This window comes from Apteryx mantelli, chromosome Z (genome assembly GCF_036417845.1).
Source record: "Apteryx mantelli isolate bAptMan1 chromosome Z, bAptMan1.hap1, whole genome shotgun sequence".
NCBI lineage: Eukaryota > Metazoa > Chordata > Aves > Apterygiformes > Apterygidae > Apteryx > Apteryx mantelli.
Window position 1 is genome coordinate 73,915,126 of NC_090020.1, and position 19,326 is coordinate 73,934,451.

General features: G+C 37.9%; 1 protein-coding gene across 1 annotated transcript in view; it reads right to left on the minus strand.

Moving 5' to 3' along the window:
• The window catches only part of SPEF2 (sperm flagellar 2), a 62,762-nt gene that overhangs the window by 43,057 nt on the left and 379 nt on the right, over positions 1 to 19,326 (minus strand). The window contains 8 exon segments of the mRNA XM_067315405.1: positions 197 to 384; positions 1,571 to 1,759; positions 7,211 to 7,424; positions 8,328 to 8,410; positions 9,484 to 9,624; positions 11,200 to 11,370; positions 14,926 to 15,178; positions 18,733 to 18,835. Coding sequence (XP_067171506.1) covers positions 197 to 384; positions 1,571 to 1,759; positions 7,211 to 7,424; positions 8,328 to 8,410; positions 9,484 to 9,624; positions 11,200 to 11,370; positions 14,926 to 15,178; positions 18,733 to 18,835 — 1,342 coding nt within the window.

Consider the following 19,326-nt stretch of genomic DNA (forward strand, 5'->3'; position numbering starts at 1 on the left):
TTCTCAAAAAGTTTTAGGACAGAGGAGGAGAAAAAGGAGATGAAAAAGGCAAATGAAGGATGAGGTAGAAGTAAGAATCAAAAACATTTCAATAACTAATGAAATGTTTTTCACATCAACATTTTATCTTTCAGGTTTTTCAAAACTTTTTCTTTCCATTTGCCTTTTAGTTTTGCCTAACATCTACCATACTTACTTGTTGGTCAGTATTCGATAGTCTCCTACTTTTGTTGACAAATCAATAATTTGATTCATCACTTCCCGACATATAGAATAATGCTTTTTATAATGAGCCTGAGCTCTTTCAGCAGCAATTTTCTCATGACGTTCTCTTTCTTTGATAATTTGTTCCTCATAATCAATCTTTTCTTGTTTCGCAAGAGCCTAGAATTTTTTAAGGGATAAACTTGAGATTGCAAAGAAAATGAAAGTGCAGAAATGCACAATCCTGGATAAGAAAATGAACTTGCTCATTTAAGTCAAGAAATGAAAAGTTATACATTTTATCTTGCCAGAGTTAGATAACCAGCAGATTAACACACATAGAAATCTAAAAATTTCTATTCATTCTATAAGTTCCAGTTTGTTTTCTAACTGCTATAATATAATGAAATAACAGAGAAATATATTACTTCTTTCATGACAAACATTAAGAATGTATTCAGTGGTTGGGGGACAGGGAAACACAAAATGATCCTGTTTTCTATTCCTGAGGAACAACTATACAGATGCATTGGGTAAAGCCTTGGCTCTGCTGACATCCACAACAGAATCCTCATTTAGAATATGTAACAAGCAATTTAACTTGTCAGATTCTGATCTGCAAATAATTCAAGATTATTGATGCTATCTGATCTTTGAGAAAGACTTCTGGGCATGGTAGTTAATTATCCATCGTTCCTGTGATGCCATGCTCCTTTTGGCCAGAAAGCAAACTTAGAAGAGATGTTGTAATCAACAGCTATATCTGATGATTACATAGGACTCCAGCTGGGTTGAGGGATTTGGAACAGTTAATTTTATTTGGCAGGAGCAAAGTAAGACTGCTACTGTAGCAGTACGGCCGGTTGTGGGTACAAAACTTGGCAGTTTGCCACAGGATTATGAATTCTTCTAATTTATTAATCAGCCTCAGTAGCTCCAAGGTAGAAATTAGCACTCAGGAGTGAAACTCCTGTCATTTGTCAAGAATGGATGTTAACAGGTAACATCTAAAGGAAGTGAAGGATATGATTCTTAAGACTAGGTATTCTGTCACTGTCTTCTGTCATTTTCCCTCAGCAGGAATGTGCCTTTTAACCTCAGCATACAGAAATGTTTCCGTAGAAAGTTAAATCAGTTTGGAAGAAAATATCAAAATTAGATTTTAAGCTGCTCAGTTTCATCATTTATTAACATAGCTGTAACTTTGAACCTTACAGTTAAGAGCAATATGTTCATTGTTAGATCATTCTGTCCCTAGAAAAAACCAAAAGTTTAACAATTGACAATATAAATCCCACAGAGCATTTTATAACAGGTGAGTACTGCAACAGTCCTACAACTACTCAGGGAGTAAATAATGTTTTACCGCTTCTCTATCAAGAGCTTCCTGGAACTCTTTCAGTCGTCTTTCTTCATATTGTTTTTCTCTGAAAATTCTGTTTTGCCGTAACACCTCTTTTTCATGTCGAACATGTATGAGTTGAACAGCAATCCTCCGCTCCTGCTGAGATTGTCTCATTAGTCTGTAAATAAGTTGCTCTTCCCTGTAAGCCTCCTAAAGAATACAAAATTATTAGTATTAAATACAGCTTATAAACTATTTCATAGAAAACTAATCACTCTGTCATTTGAGAAATATGAATAGAGAACAGTATTTACTTGCATATTTGACCGATAAATCTGGAACCCCATTTCCATGTATGAGGAGTGTCATTTCTGTAAACTACACAAGAATTGTAAAACTATAGTGAATTCCACATGTCTTAATTGACATACTCAGTAAAAATACATTTGTTCAGATTAACTTGATTTTAACTTGGATAAATCCTGTGTGCAAAGAAACTGTAGCATACTTCAAATAATTGCATCTGAATGTAAAGAAATATCCCTTCTTCAAATCAATAACCAGTCATATTTTCCCTTACTTATCCCTGCTCTCTGCCAATCCCCATTCTCAGCTGTACTCTGCTACACTCAACTGTACTCTGATCCTTGTTCAGTCTGTTCTTCTACAGATTTGATTTTTTTCTTTCCTTCTTGGGATCCAGGTAATTTTCTCCTCCATTCAGGAGACTGGGAATATTGGGGAGCATTCAGAACAGAGGAAAATACAAAACTTCTGGCTTTCCATTTCAGTGTTCTCACCGGAAAATAGCATAATGTACAGAAGCCCATACCTGATATGAAATCATCCTTAACCATTTGCTTGAAGTGTGGCCAGTGTGGATGGGCACTTCGAAGGCTGTGGACTGTTACTTTTCAAAGTACTTTGACAAAACACAATAGTATCTCCTCATTACTATACTTCTTTCATACGTGCCTTATTTTTTCCCTCTGTTCTTGGATATCTAATCTAAACTTTAAAGTTTAATCTAACCTAAAGTTTCTCCCATTATTTTTGCAGGCCAGAACTGCTTCTGATTTCTAAGTAAAAGCATAAGCTTGCCATTGAAGCACCATTGCCAAACATCACTCCTACAGCAGAATTTTAAAGGAAACTTCTGCTTCACTGGACATTTGTTCCAGATGTGGCAAAACTGCTAAGAAATGTAAAATTTAAATGTAAAGACCTAAATTAGGAACTATTTTGAAGAGTTGAAATTCATTCTCCTAAGAACAGATGACAAGGGTAAAGCATTGTTAGTATTAGTATGAAAAAAAACAAAACAAAACAAACTTCTTTATATTATCTTTTAATCTGGTTCATTTTTCATCATCTATCTATAACTGAGAAAGGGCAGAACACATTAAGTAAATTTACCTCTAAGTGAAAATTCAAACTTTATTCATATTATTGTGAAAGAAACAACTTTACAAAGAGTTCTAATTGTGTGTCAGTGCCAAATAATGCAACCTAGACATCTGTAATAGCCTTCTGACACAAAGCAACAAAACATGGCTATTTTAATTGCCATAATATGAATGACAGCTTTTCAATAAATTTAGATCTTTAATGCTGATGTTAGGGAGAAAAGTCAATATCTCTCAAACAAAACTCTTTCCACATTTTTAAGTTCTTCTGCCTTTACAACTGCTGAGAACAAATTACACTCCAAATAAATACTGGTGACCTGAAAAGACTAAGTGATATAAACATCCCTCAACAGTTTTATTTATTTTTTTTTAGCCAAAATGTGAGCCTCTGTGCTTTGCACTCCTCTTTCCTGGCACTGTATCTTGTGACAGTGCAAAATGGCAGCCGAGGAACCTACATCTTTCCACAGTGCTCTTTTCAATGTGGGCCCTTGCTGAAAGCCATGTATTTGCTCTGTGCCTCCCTTCAGCTCTAAGATTCTGGATGCATGATGCAGTTGGTTATTTACCTAAACAGCTACATGTGATGGAGTAGTCCCAAGATATGGTGCTGTGCTAGGAATGTGTAGAATCTAGGAGCTACTTTATATTTTGATATTCCTGCTATATGCCATTCATTTGGTATACTTCAGGTGATAAAATTTTCTAATAGCAGTGCCTACTGAAGAGTTAATCTATCCATTTGTCCTTTACATTCATGAAGTCAAGACAATAAAAGGAGACATGATGCCTTTTGCTGCCTCAGTTCTCTTTACTGCTGCCTTTTTGGACTTAGTATTTCATCAAGATTTCAAAGAAGAATAGAAGATGCACAGACTTTGCTTCCTATTACAAGTAATAACCTTCATTGTTTCCCTTAGTTTCACTTGCTTATTCCCATTCAGGGATTAGTACAGCAAGCAGTATGCCACCAGAGGAAGATGGATCTTTAAATCCTGATTTAAAGAGGACTGAAAGAGCCCCCCTAACAGATGGTCATCTGTCATACTTAAACCATCAACTGTATGGCATAAAGTAGTTAGCCCAGTGAGAACTGAAAGCACCTCATGTAGGTGAACACACTCTTTATAAAGGAGATAGGGAGATGCTCCTGCAGAGCAATTCGGAGTACTCAAAGGAGATATATACTTTGACTGGGAGGGAATCTGGATATCACTCTAGGTAATTAAATATTTTGACATGCAGAGGAGGCTTAAAAAGAGCCAGCAGGAAATTTTTGAGGAACAAGAATATCTGAATAGACAATTAACTCAGAGCTGCACAATAGATAAATTAGTATTCAGAACACCAAATTCCTCATTTAAAAATGGGTGCCTATCAGATGAAGGAGGAAGCATTGGTAGCAATCTTTCATACAAACAGGAATGGTCAAAGTACTGAAACATCCTTAGGCTGATAAATTTTGAACCTTCTGGGCCTACTAGAGACACAATAAAAATGATGGCATCATTTTTTGATGTATCATCTTATATTTGATGTATCATCTTATATTAACTTCTTCACAAAGGATTGTGCAGTGACTGAAGAAATCATAAACATCATAAATAAGACATTTTAGTAATCATTTAAAAAAATTAGTATTCAGAAAGCGTAATACACACTTTTTTCAGTTTACCTATTTGAGACAACAGTGGCATCCAGTGGCCAAACTTATTGCCATGTTTATATTTCATGTTGTGCATACATATATTACTACCTCATATGTATTTCTAGATTTCTATTTCCTTGTTTAATTTAAATATGAATAAAACAATTCTGTCCTGTTGTATAGTCATAAGATGTATAACCAAAACTTTTAGCTTAGCATATATAAAGCTATTTGGGTGGCAGGCAATAATCTAGTAATAACAATTAATTTCCCCTCCTGTATCTATCTTCACAGTATATTGCTGATGGTAATTTCCTCATGACTTCTTAAATTCAAAGAGATAAAATTTAAAAAGTGTATTTAAAAATAACTATTTTTTCTAAGTACTTGTTATTTTTAAATACTTTTTTGTCAAAAAGGTGCAGATCAAAGATTCAGTTGCGATGAAACTGTGTTACTGTCAAACACTTTCAACTGCTGCCTGTGAAAATCTGACTGGCATCACCCTGTGCTCCAGAGAGGGGAGTGGCATGTTATTTTAAAGCATTTTTGCTCTCAGGCCCTGACTTGTACTACAATCTGTAGTGTGCCAAATCTCAAAAATTAGAACAAGATTCTTCTAGTGCAGCTTAGAGATACGTGCATGTGGACATGAGACACATAAAAGCACTCTGAAGGGATGAAGTCCATCTGAACTGACTGCGTAGATGATCCCAAGTTTTATAGTGTAGGTAGAGGTTTGGCCCTAATGACTAACAAGAAGGCCACAATTTCATCTAACAAATCTTTTTTGGTTCAATGGAGGGAGAAACTAATTTTCAATTACTTTGTATACTTTTAAACTGTTTTGAAAAAAGAAAGTATCTTTATTTATTTCACGCTTCTCTAAGTCAAGCAACTTCTAGTTTCTAAACTCTCACAGAATTCCAACCAGTCATGTCCTTCCCTGCTAATTTAGAAGCAAATTAGCACTAAATAGACTCTCTGATCTAGTTAGGATACTGTTTCAGTCAACCGATCACTTGTCTTTCCTTCCAATCCCTGCAGTTTGTGACTTTTATTTTCCCTATATCAATGCTGAATGTTTTCACAGGAAGTAAGGGACATTACTGTTATATTTGCTTTTCTTTGGAGCCTCACTGGAGCCAGTCTGATTGGCAGCACATACCAGCATCTCTTTCATCTCAAACTGGCAAGGTCCATACTGTGACTGCAGGCAGACTAGCTGCCTGCCTCCTGGACAGCACTGGCTAGCTTGGCTGCCTTAGAGATGCACCCATGAGTGCTGCTGATGTCACGTGGCCACAAGCTGATAGCCATGGCTCTCTCAACCATCAGTCCAGGCTGCTGGGGCTGCAACAGCTGATGGTAGGGAAAGAGCAAATGCTGGGACTGCACTGATTTCACACAACTGGGTGGTCAGACTTCTTCCTGGTCTGTACATACCAGCAAGCAAATTATCCAAAATCTCCTTGAGTGAGGGCTTTGAGACAGAATACATGGATAGATGGAGTTTTGGTCTGAGCCACTACAGCTGTTCTTACTTTTTCATACAATATAGGTCTGGGAGAAATACTAATCCTAATTCCTATTTGCCCTACCCCAACAAATATAATTTGTTCTTAACAACTTCAAAAACCTCTCTGAACAACACATGCCAATGCTTTAAAAATATATTACATAATTTCAATTTCATACTTTTTTGTTTAGAGATACAACACATTTTAAGTGCCAGGGAACAGCAGGGGAGACAGCATCAGCTATACTGGGTTCAATGTACCTGATATAAGCTAAGGACCCACAATGTCATACTAAGATAAAAGATACTGAGAAATCACAGAAACAAAGTAAGGTTCTGTTTGATGCCATTATCACTACAGAGAGAAAGATGTGTGAAGTCAGTAACCTAAGAGCTGCTTGTGAATAAGGAGCGTTTCAGGAGGAATCTCAAAAGCCTTGTGCTTTACAATACAGGACAGAATTGAAATGGAATAACCTGCAAAATCCATTTTTGGGCACAACACTGCCATCCTCCCAAGACACATCTTCTATCTCATAACACATCAACAACTAAAGCTCCAATCTGCAAAATAAGTATTTTGCTTCTTCATACCTTCCTTCACAAACCATTTCAGAATTAATCTAGCCAGCTCTAACACTTTACATTACTCATTTGCAAATGGAGTAAGGTTTTCAATTGCTTAATACCACATTTAATAATTTTTAAGTAGTACCTTCTTCAGACCAAGTATACATTTCAATAGTTTAAGGTTAATTTTTTTCAAATTTGGGGGAAAAATTAGGAGGCAGGTCTTCAGCTGATTTTAAACATCTTAGCTCTGCTGCCTTCAACCAAACCTTTATTATTTATAAGGATGAATTCTGACACTAAGGTGGCAAGAAATAATGGACAACCTTCCATACTTTTCAAGGAACAATGGCCAGCATAAAAGTGATTTTCAGAGATAAAGTGTATATACTTTCCTTTTCCCCCTCCAAATTCTATTCAACCCTTCAAAAATCATGTTGTTTTATGACTGTAAGCAAACGTTTAGATTACTAATTGTGCATGGGTTTTTTATATGTCAGCATGCATTTTCTCACCTCTTGTGCTTCATGTGCTATTAACTGTTCCATTAGCATTTTTCGTCGTCTCTTTTCTCGTTGCTCTCTAGCAAATGTATCTTCCTCCAAACGTTTTTGAATTTTCCTTATATATTCATCATCTGAATAAATATTTAACAGTTCAGTAGTCTGTGCTGTAGTTTCTAGGGCTGTTGTATGCAACTCCTGTGTTTGCAATGATTTTTCTATATCACTGACCAAAAAGATTAAATAGCAAAAGAACACTCACTTACTTTATAGAAATGATAGTTCTTAGAGGTGTTTTCATACAGATTTAGTGATGTGCAAGTCTGACAAATACACAGTGGAATTCTATTGGCCACTCGCTCTTTGCGAGTGCTGTGGCTATGTTCTTGATGCCCTTGTGCCCCATAATCACCAACTGTCAATCAATTCAGTTGCCAATATTTAATATCATAGAAACCGAAATCTGCAGAAGCAGAAAATTAGGATGGCTTGCAGAATATCAAAGAAAAATGGGTTACTCTTCAAAATGCTCATTCTCTCTAAGCACAGTTTTGGAAAGTTATTAATCAGAGGTTTTTTTCATGCAGAAGTATCCATAGGAATATGCTATGAGTGCCATGTCTCCTGAGTATGGTATACATATCACTAAAGAGGGCAGAATGGCTATTACTTCTAAGTATCCACAAATGAATCAACATAAACAACATTACTCAAAGGAGAGAGACAGGTTGCTTTTCTCTATTCTTCGAAATGTGTTACCCTGTATACACATCCATAACCACTCTTCTCCCTCTACAGGTCTAACTGACCTTACAAATTCAGTGTCTGAAATGAACTGGGAAGAAGAGATGTGTTTTGTGTCCTTTACTGCTGCATGCATAGCAAAAAGGAGAGCAAGAAGGTTTAGCCACCCCTGCTACAGTTACAGATAAGATATAAACACTATAACACTGCTGGAGCTGGAATACTTGCAATGCAAGTGGGCATACAGACAATCACACAAAGGAGAATCGCAGTTCAAGCTAAGCAAGCCATCACATTTTCTCCAAGTAGTACATATAGTACATATAGAGTGGGCACCTGGAATAGGATCCTGTCTCAGCTTAACAATCTAATATCCAAATATTACCTATCAGTGACTTGGATCCTGAGTGCTGCTGTGGTATTTTCTGTCATAGACTTCTCAAACTTTTTGATTTCCTTGTATGTGTGCTGAAGAAATAACACAAAATTTAATGTTTCTTTTCTCTCCACAAAACATCATAAATAGGTTCAACTATCTATTCACAGAGTAAGTATTAGGTAAAGATTTTTATGTCGTATTAGCCCAACAGAAAAGGTTGCACTGAAAATATATCAAAATATATATTATATACCAGGACAAAAGGCAAGATTATTTGCTTCTCTTAACTTTCATTTCCTTGCATTTCCCCCTTTTCCTAGCTATATTTATATTCACCAGACAGAAAATCCTAACTTTTTGCAGATGTCCATTCTGCAGGATGATTTTGATTTTACATGGGACTCTGGTGGTTTATATAATTCCCATCATTGAGGGATTCTGAAACAAAATATTCTAGGTTATGTTCTGCTTTAGATTTAGTAGCTTGATAATTACTATGATAATTAGTCAAGCAATTGCCATCCTACACTCTATGTAGAATGCATCTGATTGGATTGTACAGTGTTAAAAACTGGTAATATTTGGAGCCCTAATGACAACATGATCCAAAATCTACAAGATTATTCCCCAAATACTCCTCAGCACTATATAATATAGAATTTATTTTTTGGATTGCTACATTGCCACCATCTCTTGATTTGATCTGGGACAATGACCAATTTCAAATCTTACTAACATTTTTGATATAGCAGACCTTTCTGAAGTATGTTGCAGAAGAGCTCATACATTACTGTGCAAAAGTTCATCATTCACAAACAACAAGGGAAAATTAATGCTTTAATTCCAGATGTATTCCAGTCAGTAGACTAGAAGCTAAAATATTATCAGCAATTAAATTAGTATCTGATCCTATGTTATTTATTTAGTAAGAACTTTCTTTTACATCGAAGCAAATTTTCTGTATGTAACAAAAGCAGAATCACACTGCAGATTATTGATATTTTGCCCAATTTTCACTGCTTGAGTCCACTACATAATTTCAACAGTTATATCAGCAATTTCTGGTTGGTGCATGCTCAATATTTGTAACTGTAAATGCTCCCAGCACATATGTTTTCCAAGTTCACATAATGAACATTAAAAGAATACAGGTGATAGTTACCTCTGCTTCTTTTTTCTTCTTTAACAACTTTTTGGCTTCAATAGCTTTTATGGTACGGTTTGGTGGTGGCTTTGGAATCTGTATAACAGCTGCTTGAATCCTGGCCATTATTTCATTTTGTCTCCTTCTTCCTATGCGATGCTGAATATTTAACATCATGTGTTCAGATACTTGAGTTGAAACAAAATAATATTACTCTAATACACTACCAATTTACCTATGGAAGTAAATATAATTAATCGATAAGGAAAAAAAATCTTCTAGGAAGAAAGTAAAAGAACAAATCAAGCTTGAGGCCTGAGCAAACAACATTTTTTGAAAGTGGACCATTAAAATACCATGAAAGCAAAGAATCTTTTACGTTTTGTCTGCAGTTAAATCTTGTCTTAAGGCTATTCTCAGCCACTGTACATATAAATTAGTATTTTTACATCAAGGAATTGATGTTGTAAAATACATTTTAAATTAAACTATTATTCTATGTTCTGAGTAATTTGACAGCTCTACAATATGCTACTACATGTTCTCAACGTTTGAGAATGAAGACACATTTTTCAAGTACCAATATCAGAAAATGGTACATCTATATAGGCTATGTCTGCATTAACAAATAGTGCAGTGCAATAGAAGCTGATCTGTGATGAAAAACAGTTTGTGCTCTATGCCCAGTATGCATTTAAGGGGTTGTATTAAATGCTAGCTCTAGTCTGGTAGCTGTTTCAGGTCATAGGGCAACACAGAAACTGAGGAACAGGCATAGCATTAGGCAATACTGCTGCTGAACACTGAGTCTCAGACGATCAAGAAATGGTAGACATCTAAATGACACTGTTAAGTGACACTGCACTAGATATATATGTAGCTAAAGGGTGGAGTTGAGTAGAAAAAAAGGCTTTTCTACAAAGAGTTGAAGAAAAGTAAAAAAAAAAATACAAATTCTGTCAAATAGAATTTAAATAATATTTATTTTGAAAATGTTTCAGATGTTGCTTATATTTTCTTCTCTAGACACATGGGGGTACATTTTTTTATTCTTGTTCTTTCAGTGGCCATAAGAAGAGCTTAATAACAACAGCAAGATTCTTTAGGCAAGAAATTCTTCCCCTTAACTAGCCATCCAAAATATTACTCAAATTGATCAACTTCATTTTCATCATGATTCAACACCCTTTGGCTAGGTGGCCAGCTCGTGTATATGAAAAACAGGCTGTGTTTTGAATGTGTGTTACCTTATCCTGAGAAATTAGTTCCTCTTTATAACTTTATTAGAACAACTACACAGTGCTACAAGATGTACTGAGGCCATATCACTATAGGTAACCTTCCCTTTGTCTTTTTCTTCAGTCTGAACAATGCTTCATCTTTTCTTCACAAATGAAGAATGTCACAAACCTCTTTTACAAGAACACTGAACCACAGATAGTTTTGAAAGTGCGCTTTGTCTTCAAATCTATCAAGAGTTTTCATGCATGACAATATGCAAACGCTCTTAATTAAAAGTTAAGGATGTGATTTTTAAATATTGTTTTAGAATGTCTTAGGTATAGTATATACCTTAATGCTTGCCAAAAGTATTCTTTTCCTGTTTTTCTATAAGCATGTGATTGGGTAGCACAGAGTTAACAAGCACTCACGCTGGTTCTAAATAAGTTATTAGGTAATTGAATTTAAGAACATACTTCTTCAGAAGTCTCTTCATAGAAAGTAAATAGTCACCTTTTCAGTGTCTTGGGCTCTTTGTTCCTCTTGGAGCTTTTGAACTTTCTGTTGTTCTGCAATATGCGTACGAGCTAATTTATTTTCTATTGCCTTAGATTTCATTTCAAAACGCCCTGAAACTTGCTGCAGCTGCAAATCAGTTTGACGTGGCATTAAATTTTTCAGACGCTAAAATTAAATTTCAAGACAATTGAGAGTCAGAAACAGTAAGAAACATACATTTAAATAAGATAATTTCGTAACAGACATTTGAAACTGTTTTCCTGTGTTAATGGAATAACATCCAAGTATGGTGGAATAATTTTCAGAAAAAAGGACCAGTTCTATCAAAACCAACATGCAGAATTTAAGTTAAACAATGTCAAATTCAAATACAGGAAATTCAACTTAAACATAAGAAAAAAACTTTTTTACTGTGAGGGTGAATAAACAGTTTGCTGAGAGCAGCTGCAGTCTCCATCCACAGAAAAATTCAAAACTAGACTGGACAAGGTCCTGAGCAATCTCCCCTAGCTTACCCTGCTTTGATGAGGGGGGGCCAGACTAATGACCTCCAGAGGTCTCTTCCAACCTCAGCTATTCTATGATTCAAACGGCATTCTGAACATATCTATCGACAGGAATTAGTCTCAGTTGCTCCAATTGCTTTAAGCTATCCATACATACGTAAAAGGATGTTTTGACTGATTGGTGCTGCTCCTGCACGTGTTAGTAAACTTTCTATTTGTAGACTATATGCCAGGATACGTGCCGGAAAAATGAGAAATGTCACCCAGCTGAATTTGATTCATGTTGTATAGCTTTGTAAAGAATGCTCATATTGATAACAAATTACAATCTGTACATGCTGAACATTGGCTGCAGTGACCATGAGATGGTGGAGCTCAGGATCCTGCGAGGAGGAGGCAGGGCACTAAGCAGGATTGCAACTCTGGACTTCAGGAGAGCAAAGTTCGGCCTCTTCAGGGACCTACTTGGAGGAATCCCATGGGTTAGGGCCCTAGAAGGAAGGGGGGTCCAAGAGAGCTGGTTAATATTCAAACATCACTTCCTCCAGGCTCAAGAGCGGTGCGTCCCTATGAGTAGGAAGTCAAGCAAAGGAGGCAGGAGACCTGCATGGATGAGCAAGGAGCTCCTGGCAAAACTCAACCAGAAGAAGAAAGTATACAGAAAGTGGAAAGGGGGACAGGCCACTTGGGAGGAATATAGGAACGTTGTCAGAGTATGCAGGGATGCGACGAGGAAGGCTAAGGCCCGTCTGGAATTAAATCTGGCGAGAGATGTCAAGGACAACAAGAAGGGCTTCTTCAAATACATCAGTAGCAAGAGGAAGACTAGGGAAAATGTGGGGCCTTTGCTGAATGGGGTGGGTGCCCTGGTGACGAAGGATGCAGAGAAGGCAGAGTTACTGAATGCCTTCTTTGCTTCAGTCTTTACCGGTCAGGCCAGCTCTCAGAAACCCCAGACCCTGGAGACAAGAGAGAAAGCCTGGAGAAAGGAAGACTTTCCCTTGGTCGAGGAGGATTGGGTTAGAGATCATTTAGGAAAACCTGACACCCACAAATCCATGGGCCCTGATGGGATGCACCCACAAGTGCTGAGGGAGCTGGCAGACGTTATTGCTAAGCCACTCTCCATCATCTTTGAAAGGTCATGGAGAACAGAAGAAGTGTCTGAGGACTGCAAGAAAGCCAATGTCACCCCAGTCTTCAAAAAGGGCAAGAAGGAGGACCCCAGGAACTACAGGCCAGTCAGCCTCACCTCCATCCCTGGAAAGGTGATGGAGCAGCTCATCCTGGAGGCCATCTCCAAGCATGTGGAGGACAAGAAGGTGATCAGGAGCAGTCAGCATGGATTGACCAAGGCGAAATCATGCCTAACCAATCTGATAGCCTTCTGTGATGGAATGACTGGCTGGGTAGATGACGGGAGAGCAGTGGATGTTGTCTACCTAGACTTCAGCAAGGCTTTCGACACTGTCTCCCATAACATCCTCATAGACAAGCTCAGGAAGTGTGGGCTAGATGAGCGGACAGTGAGGTGGCTTGAGAACTGGCTGAAGGGCAGAGCTCAGAGGGTTGTGATCAGCGGCGCAGAGTCTAGTTGGAGGCCTGTAGCTAGCGGTGTCCCCCAGGGGTCAGTACTGGGTCCAGTCTTGTTCAACTTCTTCATCAATGACCTGGATGAAGGCACAGAGTGCACCCTCAGCAAGTTTGCTGACGATACAAAACTGGGAGGAGTGGCGGATACACCAGAGGGCTGTGTTGCCATTCAGAGAGACCTGGACAGGCTGGAGAGGTGGGCAGAGAGGAACCTCATGAAGTTCAACAAAGGCAAGTGCAGGGTCCTGCACCTAGGGAGGAATAACCCCAGTCACCAGTCCAGGCTGGGGGTTGACCTGCTGGAAAGCAGCTCTGCAGAGAAGGACCTGGGAGTGCTGGTGGACACCAAGTTAAGCATGAGTCAGCAATGTGCCCTGGTGGCCAAGAAGGGCAATGGTTTCCTGGGGTGCATCAGGAAGAGTGTTGCCAGCAGGTCGAGGGAGGTGATTCTCCCCCTCTACTCAGCCCTGGTGAGGCCACATCTGGAGTACTGCGTCCAGTTCTGGGCTCCCCAGTACAAGAGGGATGTGGCACTACTGGAGCAAGTCCAGCGAAGGGCTACCAAGATGATTAGGGGACTGGAACATCTCTCTTATGAGGAAAGACTGAGAGAGCTGGGCCTGTTTAGCCTAGAGAAGAGAAGGCTGAGAGGAGATCTTATTAACGTGTACAAGTATCTGAAGGGAGGGTGTCAAGAGGATGGGACCAGACTCTTTTCAGTGGTGCCCAGCGACAGGACGTGAGGCAACGGGCACAAACTGAAACACAGGCAGTTCCATCTGAACATGAGGACATACTTTTTCACTGTGAGGGTGACAGAGCACTGGAACAGGTTGCCCAGAGAGGTTGTGGAGTCTCCTTCTCTGGAGATATTCAAAACCCGCCGGGACATGATCCTGTGCAACGTGCTCTAGGTGAGCCTGCTTGAGCAGGGGGGTTGGACTAGATGATCTCCAGAGGTCCCTTCCAACCTCAGCCATTCTGTGATTCTGTGAACATTATCATTGAAGACAAGAAGAATCTTCTTAACAGAATCCACTACATAGATACTGTCTTCAGTTTTTTCCTCTTTGCTTTATATGCCTACATTGCAGGCTGCAGCATAGTATAAAGATACGGAGAGATGTGTAACAGAAGGAATCAAGCTGCTGGGGGAATCAAAGCAGTGGGGCACAAAGCTCAACACAGACTAGTCCGTTCCCCCTACAGGAAACTAACTTACTTCTAGCTTGTTACCTAGACTTCAATGCAGCCTGCAATCTGTACTGATCAAAGGAGTAAGACAGCAGCTGCTGAGCAACTACTAGCTTTTGTTGCTACACATATTGTAAAGCTGGAGGAAGCTTACAAACAGAGTAGGTAACACAGAATGAGCCAAAGCAAAAGAACACAAAACACAGATACTCATTATCCTCATGAGTCACAGAGAGGCCATGTAACCTCTGTGTCTGTCTCCAACATATAGTAAAAGACTGCATCTTTTCCATATAAGTATTGTGTTTAGAACAGAAGATTAAAAAATGTGCAGAGGGGAAGCATGCATACTGCTTAAGAGGTATACACAGGTATGCTACCTTTCTTTCTATGTATATATTTATATAAAATAGACACACTTCATTACCTCTCGATATAAAACACTTTCAACAGACTTGAGCTTTGCAGGTGCTGCAGGTCTCATTGCTTCCATGGCTACTCCAGTGAGCTTTGCCTTTTTCTTTTTTTCTAAAGCAATATACAATTGATATAAAAGCTTTGTTGCAGCCCCATGCTGTCCCGTCATGATATCTTGGGCCACATTCTCATTAAATTGTACACCAAGGAGTTGAAGTGTTGGCTCCAGGCGAGAAAAATTGTTAAGTTTTGCATTTGCAACCCTATATAATTAAAAAAAAAAAAAAAAAAGGACATAAACTTACATTCAAGCCCAATTTTCTGCAATAAGCATGGTCATGACATTCATTTCATGCCAAGACAAATAGTGGTGGGGGGGAAGACTTTCTTAAAGTGGTGTGATACACCCTTTGGTTTAGGTTGTATGCTGTAGTACACGCAACTAGTTGGTCTACTAAGCATAACTTTGGGGAAAAAAAGAGAGGCCACATTGGGTTATATATAATATATCTTGATATGTACATACAAAAGTACATCTGATAGCAAAAGGTAACCTCCAATTACAGCCAAGAGTATACCATCCACAAAAAATACAAAGAATTAGACTGAAGTTTCTGAATCAACTCAGCTGAGTTCTAATCAGCTAAAATATAGGAAATTAAAAAAAAAAAGACTATTTAGTTTACTAACCCTCGCAAAACCTTGTCATATTTCTTCCCCAATAAAAAGAAATGGAGTCATCAGTTAGAGTAGATGTTGACAACAAAGCAGGCTATTCAAAATTGAAATGGTCAAAGCAAATTAATGCTTCACTTGATATGTAGATTGTCCTGTGGAAGCACTCTAGGTCAGTAGATTTATAGGCCCCAAAAGAATAAGAATAAATTATTGATATTTCATGATTAACACATTATTAAATTTAATCCAACAAATCCATAACTTCTAGCTGAGTCAGAAGATCATACTTTCCATATACACTCTATCACCTGACTTCACAATAGTTTCTTTACAGGAACCAACAAGCTTTTGAAATTACCTGAGCTATAGCATAATTCTACAAAAATGTCCAATTTTAACTTAAGATCTTGTAACTTGAAATTCACTTTCCTCCTAGATAAAACATTCTAGTAGCTCATTATTTTCACTGTAACAGTCCATGGCTTATTTCTTATACAATTTTACTTAACTGCAGCTTACATCACTTTACAGAACATTTTTTGGGGCTTTGATTCAAGATTAAAGGTGATCCCTCTTGTCAGGAATCATCTTGCACAGATTTAGAGGCTGTGATGATATCATCTCTTAACTTTTTATTCTATAATCAAATCAGATGGAGTTTATTGAACCCTCCTCACAATGTTCTAAATCTCATTTCAAGATTATTGTCAGAGTTTAGACAAAACACCAATATTTCATTTTTCAAATACGGACAGCCAAACAGGAAGAAGTTTTCTAGTAACAATCTTTTAAAAAAGGTAATATCACTTCCTCGATTATTATTCCCTTGCTTATACGTCCAAGGACCGTGAAACATAAGCAGCTATTATGCTTCGGTAGAGCTTGATTGGTTGTTCAGGATGTCCCCTTTTTCTTTTCAGTTAGTGTCTTCCAGATTACAGCTGCCCTTCCTATAAATGAAATCTACATTTTACCCCCTCACTCCAAGAGGTATGATCTTGCCCTGCACTGTGCTAAGAAACATTAAAGAGATGTCAGTTTACCAAATGATCCATGCATAATATACTTTTCCTTATTAGCACACTACAAATTTAAAAATATTATTTTATAGACATTAAGTAAGATTAGACAAGCACAGGTTCTTGCTGGAATTACTCCAAAAACACCATACAATGACTATTACACAGCAATAATTGCTTTTAATATTCAGGAACGAGATACCAGAATTGAGGAAACTGCCTCAATTCTCAATAGTGGCCAAAAGATCAAACAATATCAGTAATTACTAAAGGAAATAATGAAGAAAACAGAAGACATCACAATGTCTTTACGAATTCATAGTGTACCATAGTAGAGAATATCATAACTTGTCTGTCTGTCTCTCTCCAGAAAATGATGCAGTCCAAGAGGAAAATCCTCCTCTCCCTGCCCCCAGAAGAAAAGCAACAAGGAATGATCACAAGCATAGAACATCCTTCATAAGAGAAACCATTTCTGATGCCTTCCGAAAGGCACAGTCCAAATCTATTTCAGACATTTAAGGAGGGATACAAGAGAATTTTAATAAAATTATGAATGACACAGGATGAACAGGAAAATATTATTCAGCTGTTTCTCATAATGCAAGAACAAGCAGTTATCAACTAAAACCATCATGTGGCAGATTCAAAGCATAAGAAATAATATTTCATATGACTCAATTATCTTGAGACAAGGTTTTCTGCAGGTTACTACACATGATAGATACTATAGTGTTTTGGAGTTCAAAATAGGGCTATTAAATATGAAAATATTATCTTTGGCTCAGAAGTATGTAGCTAGAAGGAGAAGAGGCACTCTTGGAAGCATCATTAAATACATATCCTTCCACAAGCATCTGCTACTGATCACTGTTCTTTTTGATTTCACTGAGATTCCCTAAAAGACTTTTCAGTGGCCTCCCCACTTTTCACAGAAAGAGCGCTGAGGGAAACCAAATGATCACAACGGACAACAAATACAGCATCCCTGACAACAAGCCAGTGGACTCTCCCTTGCAGTTCTCTCTGGAGACATGACAGGATGAAAGAAAAGTAGTAAGTCTCATAATTGCTTCAAACTTCTTCTGCCCCACCAAAGCACTCTAGGCCCAGCAGTTACATAGGCCTCTTCTTGCACCTACTGAAAGGATGCTTGACCTTACCTAATCAGAATTCAGCTGGAAACAAAAGCTCAAAGCACCTTTTTATCAGGAATAGCTGACAGAGATCGTTTAGAAGTTGCTACAACATGTTAGAAGTAAAAGCCTCCTGAAGCTATTCTTTCCTGGCAGCAGCATAAACCCTGAATTTGCTCAAAGAGTTCCCAGAAGTCCACCAATGATCCAAGAAGTTCCCAAGAGACCTCGAAGATTTAGAAGCAGAGCACAGAAACTGCTGTGCAAACTGCTGGGTCTGTGGCTGCTTCTGTTAGCTGCACTCAGTTGGTTGGGCTCGGATATGAAAGAGTTTAAATAAAAGATGAGAAGTGCAGAGAACATCAAAAAGAGGCCACACAGCCTGGCACACTTGATGCATATGTGCACCAAGGTCTATCTTTTGTGAAAATGGAGCATAAGTCAGGGAACGTTGTGAACTGCATCATGAACATACCAATGCCACCAAATCTGTAGAGGATTTTTCCCCTTCACTGTGGATATACCAGCTTTATTTGTAAACTTATAAATTCCTATATAGTCTTCCACCATGGCCTCACTCAGAGCCTCACAATGCATTGCTACCAATTTCATTTTAGAGATGCCACAATGGTCACCACCACACCAGACCTCAGGATTACAGGCTCCATCTACCTCACTGGGACAGTGACAATATCTCCAGTCTTGCAGACATCCTGAAGGGCTTGTTGGGCTTTTGGTCTAGCATGCTACTGTCTTCTTAGTTACAACCAAAATATGTGATTTTCTTGAAATAATATGATCAAACCCTCTGGAAACATGAAGCTAATCAGTGCACTTAATACAACTGACTTTTGACTTATTGGTTACTGCATGAAATCACGAAAATTTCTATATGTCTTTCCTACCCTGCGTTAATAAATCCTAACTGAACAATAAACATTTTTTCCAATTTCTGTAAGAGACATATTATCCATGCACGCTAACCTGCTCTGTGAAAATTGATTAAAGTCATCCTGAAGCTCGTACTTGTGCAGAAGTTCTCCTAGGAGATAGCCGGTAGAAAATTCTTCTGATAATGATCCTGGTACTAAGTTGGTTTTGTTTAAAAAAAAAAAGATAATTAAAAGAATTCATACATTAATCTTAATACAACTCATTATTATTTTTATCCTGACACTTGTAAATTAAGACCAAACTTTACTAAACACTTTAAAATAATTTCAGAATGTGAATATAATGGAAATGAGTTTTCAAGCTGCAAATAAATCTGCTTTATCTATAAATCTGCTTTATCTATAAATCTGCTTTTAGTCATTTAATTTTCAATTTTAATTTGTTTAAAAGTAAACATCATCATAACTGTCATTAAGACAGTGGGAACCACTATATATTCTAATTACTAAATTACTATAAAATGCAGATGAACAAAACACACACAGGAGATCTAACGTGCTGCTCTTCTACGGAAAGTTCCTTCCCTCCTTGCGGAAGGAATGCTTCTACAAAGCTAGCACCAGGCTTGCCATTCAGAACACAGCACGGCTTTGCATACACATACATACTCTTATCCTCTGGGGT